Here is a 9,144-nt window from a genome sequence, read left to right as displayed (position 1 = left end):
AATCAGAAAGCAAAGTTGTTTTGTTGCCTGAAGATTAGTGTTCAACAGCTAGTATTAAAGGGGTATTCTGGGTTTATACATCTTCTCCCCCTATCCAAAGAATAGGGGATAAGATGTACGAGCAGTGGGACCCCTGTGATCATACATCTTATCCCCTATCCTTTGGATCGGTGATAAGATGTATAAACCCCGGAATACCCCTTTAAAGAAGATATCTGTGTTCCTACAGGCTACTCGTGCTATCTAGCTGTCATGGCTGAATAGAGAAGAAGTTTTCCTGATACCGGTGAGTGCTGTGTCTATATCTGAAGACTTGTGGCATTTACATTTAAACTGAGCACCACTATTAGAGCAGGCCAGACAGGAGTACATTCAGCAGGATTTACAGACTTCTGTGTGGAAGTCCTCCCTGTTTGTAGTGGCGGATTATCAGTCTTCCTGTGTTTGCATGGATTTCCCCTGGGTTCTCGTTTCCTGCCTCACACCAAAAATTTACTGAGAATCTAAATCCAGAATGAATCTGAGTGACAATCTATATGTAGCGCTGCATATATAAGTGCTAGATTTAAAAAAAAAAAACTAAGAAAAGCAGGTGTATCTGCACATTCACTGTATATTTCCTAGATAATCCTGCAGCAAGACTTCAGTCAAACTGCATTTTTATATTTTATCTTAATTTATGAAACATTTATACAACACGAAATACATTCATATCTACATACAAACCAACCCTTACAGTTATTTTTCAGATCCATTCACGTGCTCTCTTCTTGTTGGGGCAATGTTTATAATCTTTTGGCATAACCTGTGGGCCACGACCTGTTTGGAGCCACCGCGGGTTGGTTGGGATAAGCAAAAGAGGCCGACGCAGGGAAGTTACACAAAATGTGTAACTCCCATTGACTTTAGTAGGAGATGCGCAAACGGCATAAACCTGCAAGCTACACCATTGATCAATTTTGGGCTTTGAAGTCAATGGGAGTAAACAAATTTCTTAACATCTCCACTTTGGCTGCTTTTGGCTTTTTTTGACTACCCGCAGCAGCTGTAAACATGCCGGAGGTGGCTGGAAAGTCGTACTGACAAGATGGGACAACCCCTTTAAATACAATAAAAATATCACTATTATAAATTGCCATAATTTGATGGAGGGTTTATCAGAAATACCCAGACATACATGATAACTATTTTACAACATCAGCTAAGAGTTTAATTTGTCCATATAAGCAATGTAGACCTCCGATATATTTGCATCTTATAATAAGAAACTCAATTTTATTTTATATTACTTTTTGTTTCTTTTATACAATATCAGTCCAAAAATGTATTCATTCAATAAAAGTAATTATCTAGGAATAGAAAATCAGAACTAAATTTCTTAGAAAAACAGCACCATACCTGTCCTCAGGTTGCATGTGGTTTTACAGCTTGGCTCCATTTACTTCAATGGAACTGAGCTGCAATACCACCACACAACCTGAGGAAAGGGGAACACTGTATTTTTTTAAATTTTTTTTTATCAGTTTTGTTTTTCTATTCCTAGATAACCCCTTTAAGATTTTGTTTTTCTAGCAAGTAGATTGTGTCTGCATTTATCTACCTAACCAATAAATAAGAATATGGTTTATACTGTTAAATGTTTGCCTGTCCGTTAGGACACCATATAATCCTATAGAACAAAGGTGTCTTCACATTATTATTTTTTTTTTAAGTGAAAATTTTTAATTGCTTTAAATCTTGTTAAAAAAAAAAAAAATACTGTCCAGCTTTTTAAAATCCAGGTTTTGTTGAGTCAATCAAAATGGCATTCCTCCACTGATATGGCGGGCTATCTGCTCTTCGGTAGATTCCTCCTTCTCTTTTTCACGATCTTTGTTCCAGTCTTTCAGACCTTCAGGAAGTGTCGTATCCTCATCCAGGCTCCCAGTACCTTCAACAAAATCTTCATATGTAGATTTTTCTGCAAATGGTCTTGGCCCCAAAAGTTCAACAATATCACTCTTATCTATCACCTCCTTTTCTAAAAGGCGAAGAGCAACCTTAAAAAAAATAAATTGAATATCAGATGGTTGTGTCAAATTAACCTGCAACTACAAAAAAATCCAACTGTTTACAATAAGGTGACCTACCTTCTCTATATCGGACTTCTTCTCCTTGAGCAGTGTCACAGTCCTTTCATATGCAGAGTTAATAAGTATTCGAGCTTCATCATCAATGAGTCTTGCAGTGGCCTCACTATAAGGCTTCTCTAACACCATCTCCCCTTGACGTGGAAGGTCAAATGAAACATGGCCAACTTTATTACTCATGCCAAACTGAACAATCTATGAAATACAAAAGATGCATTTGTGGAAAGTTTAATCATAGAAAAGATAATTAACCAATTAAACTTACATATGGATTTAAAAAAAAAAATAAAATACAGTATATGACAATTGGAAATGCATTTACAGAAACAATTGTCGGTGTTATTCATTCATGAGAGTTACATTCAATCAGCCTTTAAATTTTGTTTAATTTCCCTGTACAGCATGTATAAAAGAAAAAGCTGTAAATCATGTTTGTTGGGTAAACTGGACACACAGTCGTTGCCCATAGGTAAAAGGGAACCAGTCATCAGTTTTATGCTTATTTTGAACCATGGACGGCATGAATCGGTGTGAGGTTCCATCATAAAGTCCCCCAAAATGAACATGTAAAACAAAAGAAGAAGAGGCGCTCCCTTGTGGAGAATCAACGGAATCACAGGTGTGTGAGGAGGGAGGGTAAAATGAAGGCTCACCCTGCCAAGTTGTGCAAATTCCCACACAACAAGGATATGCGTTTTGCTGTAGTGAACTAGGTCTGCAGCCTTCCTGGAAACGATAGAGATGTGAGGGCGAAAACTTCAGGGGTGCAGGAATACAGGCGCTGACCAAGAAGGGGACCAGTGAAGCCAGGTAGGTAACAAACAGCTTTAATCCAATGCAACGCGTTTCACCGCGCTTGCGCGGTTTCATCAGGCACAGCAAACACTTCGCCGGAAGGGGTTTATATACACACAGGTATTAACCCCTGCCTTAACCCCTGTACAGCCTTAAAAAACAAGAAGAGACATTCAATAATATTCTCTTTGTGATTTTAACTGGTCATTAACTAGTTTATCTATTAAGAGAATATTATTGAATGTCTCTTGTTTTTTAAGGCTGTACATTTTTTTATGTTGTATATTTTTATTATATGTATACATTTTCTTGTTTTCTTTTATTATGATATAATCCTGTATTTTGTTAATTTTACTTAGTCAGGCAGGGGTTAATACCTGTGTGTATATAAACCCCTTCCGGCGAAGTGTTTGCTATGCCTGATGAAACCGCGCAAGCGCGGTGAAACGCATTGCATTGGATTAAAGCTGTTTGTTACCTACCTGGCTTCACTGGTCCCCTTCTTGGTCAGCGCATGTATTCCTGCACCCCTGAAGTTTTCGCCCTCACACCCCAAAATGAACATAACACACTGCATGGACTGTCAAATGTTTCTGAGCAAAGATCCCAGATATATCTCCCGTATGGGACCCCAGCAGTCCTCATAAAGGGTGCGTGTCGACCACCGCACGAAGCGTGGGCCGACACTCAACCTCAATGGAGCGTTATGGCAGAGCTGGAGATTGCCGAATGCAGCTCACCAGCTCCCATAGCATTGTATTGAGGGGGCGTGCCAGCTGCCGCTTTGTGCGGGGGTTGGCACACGCCCTCTGTGCAGACTGCCGGGGACCCATATGAGAGATCGCAGGGGATCCCAGTGGTCGGACCCCCGTGATCTGACACTTATCCCCTTTCCTTAGGATAGGGGGATAAGTTTTCAGATCCTGGAGTACTCCTTTAAAGGAAAACTGTCATATGTTGTGTCCCGCACTATCCACGGGTACCTGTGGATAGTGCGGGAGACGCTGAACATTTTGAGTCCTACCTTGCTCGGATCCACTGCGCCGTTCGCCCATTATAGCTGGTTTTCGGTATATTAAAATTAGCCGCTAACTGGCACGGGCGGGGTTACTGCTTTCAACTGGTACTGTGACGTAACCGCTGCCCGGCTAATGATTATTCATACATTGTCTTACACTCTCCGTCTCATCTCGGCCGAGTCCTGGATGATACTGCGCATGCGCGGGATTTCCTACTATACCCGGAAGCTGTCTTCAGCATTGCTTCAAATGCTGAAGACAGCTTTCGGGTATAGTAGGAAATCCCGCGTATGCGCAGTATCGTCCAGGACTCGGCAGAGATGAGACGGAGAGTGTAAGACAATGTATGAATATTCATTAGCCGGTCAGTGCTGCGGGCCGGGCGGCGGTTACGTTGCAGTGCCAGTTGATGGCAGTAACCCCGCCAGTGCCAGTTAGCGTCTAATTTTAATATACTGAAAACCAGCTATAAGGGGCGAACGGCACAGCGGATCCGAGCAAGGTAGGACTCAAAATGTTCAACGTATCCCGCACTATCCACAGATACCCGTGGATAGTGCGGGACAAAACATATGACAGTTTTCCTTTAAACTTATAATGTACAGCAAGAGTAAACCACTTGGAGCAAAACCTAAGTGCTAACACTATGGCAAGCTATATAAAGCTTAGATAACTGAATTTTACACATCTGTACAGAATACCAAGTAGGTATCGTAATATTCTACACACAATGTATGTATAAAGATTATACAATGCATTTGGAAAGTTTCAGACCCATTCACTTTTTTCAGATTTTGTTATTTTGCGGCCTAAAACAGCTGACAACATATTTCTGAGCAAAATACCTAGCCGTGAAGGGGGAGGGGGTTACTGTGGAGCTCAAAGACAGGGCAAACAATGGAGCGAAGTACAGAGATATCCTTAATGAAAACCTGACCCAGAGTGCTCTGGACCTCAGACTGGGCTGCAGATTTACCTTCTAACAAGACGACTCTAAGCACACAGCACGGAGTCCTGACATGAACCCAACTGAACATCTCTGGAGAGACCTGGAAATGGTTTCCATAGATTGTCCCTATCCAACTTGACAGTGCTTAGGAGGCTCTGCAGAGAAGAATGGCAGAAGATCTCCAAATCCAGGTGTGTAAACCTTGTGGCATTATACCTAAGAAGACTGGAGGCTGTAATATCTGTCAAAGGTGCTTCAACAAAATGCTGAGTAAGTAGTGTAAATCCTTATGTCAATGCAATATTTTAGTTTTGCCTTTACAATAAATAACCAAAGATTTTTAACATTGCTTTCACTTTGTCACTATGGGATATTCAGTGCAACAGAAATTGTGGAAAAAAATGGAAAGGGTCTGCAAACTTTCAGAATGTACTGTATATTATAACAAATAGTTATTGTATAAACCAACCTACACATACATTAAATCACACACCTGAGCATAGGCACTTTGCGTCACTTTCTTCAAGTCATCTTGAGCTCCAGTAGTTATTTTTCCAAAGAATATTTCCTCAGAGACACGGCCGCCCAGTGTCATGCACATCCTATCCAGCAGCTGTTCCTTTGTATACAGATACTGTTCTCTAGGCAAATATTGAGCGTATCCTAAGCCCTTTCCTCTAGGGATGATAGAAACCTGGAAGAGAATTCAGAAATCTGGGCATCAGTCCACTACATGAAATAATTCAAATGTCCATAAATCTAACAAAGTAAAATTCTTTTAATCAAGAAAAACAAAATCACACCAGCAAAAGTGTGATCCTACACGTGTTTACATTAGGGGTCATTCTGTCACAACATAATTTGGGAACTGCTAAGGATTTAGTTCTATGTATATGAAACAAAAAAGGGCAGTTTATATATATTTATTAATGTAAATATTGTAAATACCAATATTAAAACATATTAACAAACCGCAGAAGCCCATCTGATCACGGGGGTCCGACTGTTGGAACCCTCCCAGATCATAATTCCTTTGTCCACCAAGAGACTGGAGAGACACTGCACATGCTCAGCTGTCACTCGCTCAGGAACTGTCAACATAGAGTACAGCACTCTGCTACCTTCGAAAGTTTTAAGGCTAATGAATGAAGCAGTAACAGAGCATGCTCACAAATAGCCCCCATTTTTGTGAACAGTGGGGGCTCCAGTGGTCATACCCCTACCAATCAGATACAGATCACCTATCCTGAGGATAGCTGATACATTTTATTCTTCAATAACCAATTTAAGGCTCTGCTGTGTCTTAATAAACAGAAAGTGGGGAATTTAGCAATGGTTTTTGTGTAGGTTTCGCCCATAAAGTGTTGAAAGTGTTTGCCCACGTAAGCAGCTTATTAAAAATGTGCAACTTTTCCTGTGTTTTGCGTAAAAATTTGCAACATTTTTACAAGTGCAGGAGGAAAATAACAAAAAAAAAACATTTGTTAGTATTCTTAAAGCTTGATCAATAAACAAAAAAAAAAAAAAAGCTAGATGTGTAACCTTTAAAAGGGGATCTGCATGTTCTAAGAACCAGCCTGCCACAGCATGCCCAGCCTCATGGTAAGCCACAGTCTTTTTTTCCTCTGGATGTAGAACCTGAGTTTTTTTTTCTAAGCCTGAAAAATTTAGAGAAGGATACAATAATGTGATTATTGTACAGAAATGATAAAATCAATAATATTAATACAGGGATAAGTAGCAATTCATTTTTTGTTTTAAAATAAAGAAAGTACTGTACACTGTGTCGTTATCCCTTTAATGGTTCAGCCTTGTTTTGGCCTTGAGGTTTCATTTCCACATGGACATTCCAACAGCGGCATGCCTGCAGAACATGCCGGCGCTAGGACCGATCGGAAACGCGCCATCTCATAGATGCATTTCCGTGCGGACTCCGCAGATACAATAGACATGACCATTCTTTCTGCGGCAAGAAATTCTGCTGTGTGCACAGGGCAGCAGAATCCCATTGAAATCAATAGGACTCTGCTGCGGAATTCTAATGTGGAATTCTGAAGGGAAATTCCATTGTGTGAACATAGCCTAATAGAACCCGAAGTACAAAAATATTATGACACCTAAACAAAATACTGTTAAGTTAAAATAGATTCAAGGCAGATTTTCTGCTACTACAGAGCATATTGTTGAAGTGGAATTTGTGAGCTCTGCTCAATGTTGTATCCTTTACAAGACGATAGAGGTACTAGACCAAATAACTTCTATAGGACACATTTAGTAATACAATGCACACAGCCTACCTCCTATTACTCTCTCAATAGCTTGTTCAAAGTGCTTCTGGTTTATGGCATCAGAAAGGTGTCTGGCAGCGATAAGAGCAGCTTCATTGCACACATTTGCGATGTCTGCCCCTATAGCAGAAAAAAAAATAGAGAAGAAAATCTTATGGTGTAAAAAGACTGTAATCATGTTCTCCCTTGTATATAATGTCACACGAGTGTATACTTCAATATTTTGGCAGGATTCTAGAGCAAAAATGCTTCATTTTAAATAATGCATTCTTAATGTACATATTTTTGGTTTGTTAACACAGCCAATTCTGAACTTGGCTGGTGAGACAAGAACTTATCTGAAAAGATAAACTCTCAGATTTGGCTTAACAGTTTTATGTAAATAAAGCTTAATGTGGTTATACGGATACTAGAACATTTTTAAACGTTGCTGGGCCCAAAATGAAAATTAAACTAAATAAATAAAACACATGCTTACCTGACTCGCTCCCTCAGGGATCCCCCCCTGTGAAGTCTTCCAGTCTTCACTGAACGTTCTGGCTGCTACTTTAGAGACTGACTTGTCTTGGCAGTAACAGCCCGCTCAGCCAATCACTTAATGAGGTGGGACTTTGCTGCAGTTAGTGATTGGCTGAGCGGGCAGTCACTGCTGAGTCCATCTGGGAAGTAGCAGCCAGAGCATTCAGCAGTTCACTGGAAGACGTCACAGAGGGATCCCCAAGAAGCGGTGCAGGGTAAGCAGGTATTTTTTTTTTTGTCATTGAGGTCCCAGCAGTGTATAAAATGTTTCTAGTATCAGAATAACCCCATTAAGTATTGCGGAATATGCGGGTGCTATATAAAGTTTATTAATATTTCATAATTTTCAGTCTATACTACATGCACTTCAAAGCTGTATATACAGACAGTGGCTAAATGAATGGCTCATGCAGTTTTGGCTTCACTGTCCTACATTTATTTCTAAAAAAAATAGCTGGACCATTGTACAAAGCACACACTAACCTTTTGTATCATCCCTTTTTCCTCTTAGAGTGTAGGCCCTTACTTCTACTGTTTGTTACTTTGTAATAATACTTGTGCCCTCAGAATTGTAAAGTACTGCAGAATATATTGGTGCTATATAAATAATCATTACCACCATCATCATTCATAACATACAGGAGGACACAATTACTAGTCTAAATGTGGCAAAATTCTGGCTCAATTTGTGCATGGCTTGCCCCAGATTTATGATACATTTTGTAGTGCAATGGATAAGGGGGTATGGCTTTAAATATGACACATTGACCCACATACAACAGTTGAAGTTTCCAGGACATAGGGGGAGATTTATCAAAACCTGTCCAGAGGAAATTTTGGCCAGTTGCCCATAGCAACCAATCAGATCGCTTCTTTCATTTTTAAAAAGGCCTCTGTAAAATGAAAGAAGCGATCCGATTGGTTGCTATGGGCAACACAGCAACTTTTCCTCTGCACAGGTTTTGATAAATCTCCCCTATAATGAATATGCTTTATTTTTTTCTTAAAATCAACAGATGCCAGAAAGTTAAACAGATTTGTAAAAAAAAAATCTTAATCCTCCCAGTACTTATTAGCAGCTGAATACTACAGAGGAAATTCTTTTATTTTTGGATTTCTTTTCTGTCACGGCGACAGTGCTTTCTGCAGACACCTCTGTCCATGTCAGGAACTGTCCAGAGCAGGAGAAAATCCCCATTAGCAAACATATGCTGCTCTTGACTGTTCCTAAAATGGACAGAGATGTCAGCAGAGAGCACTGTGGTTGTGACAGAAACAAAATCCCAATAGAAAAGAATTTCCTCTGTACTATACAGCCGTTAATAAGTACTGAAAGGGGTAAGAATTTTTTATAGAAGCAATTTACAAATCTGTTTAACTTTCTGGCACAAGCTGATATTAAATTTTTTTTTAAAGTTTTCCATCGGAATACCCCTTTAAATAAC

At 39.8% G+C, this 9,144-nt stretch overlaps 1 protein-coding gene across 1 annotated transcript in view; it reads right to left on the bottom strand.

Annotated features, from left to right (window-relative positions):
* Nucleotides 1-685: 685 nt before the first annotated feature.
* The window catches only part of AFG3L2 (AFG3 like matrix AAA peptidase subunit 2), a 50,406-nt gene continuing 41,947 nt past the window's right edge, over nucleotides 686-9,144 (bottom strand). Inside the window, exons 13-17 of the mRNA XM_056521539.1 lie at nucleotides 7,190-7,300; nucleotides 6,435-6,550; nucleotides 5,386-5,586; nucleotides 2,130-2,324; nucleotides 686-2,039 (exon numbers count right to left, since the gene is read on the bottom strand). Coding sequence (XP_056377514.1) covers nucleotides 1,797-2,039; nucleotides 2,130-2,324; nucleotides 5,386-5,586; nucleotides 6,435-6,550; nucleotides 7,190-7,300 — 866 coding nt within the window. The 3' untranslated portion in view covers nucleotides 686-1,796. The remainder of the gene's footprint in view (nucleotides 2,040-2,129; nucleotides 2,325-5,385; nucleotides 5,587-6,434; nucleotides 6,551-7,189; nucleotides 7,301-9,144) is intronic.

This window comes from Hyla sarda, chromosome 5 (genome assembly GCF_029499605.1).
Source record: "Hyla sarda isolate aHylSar1 chromosome 5, aHylSar1.hap1, whole genome shotgun sequence".
NCBI classification, from domain to species: domain Eukaryota; kingdom Metazoa; phylum Chordata; class Amphibia; order Anura; family Hylidae; genus Hyla; species Hyla sarda.
Note: the sequence above shows the minus strand (reverse complement) of the source record. Positions and strands in the feature narration are given on the sequence as shown.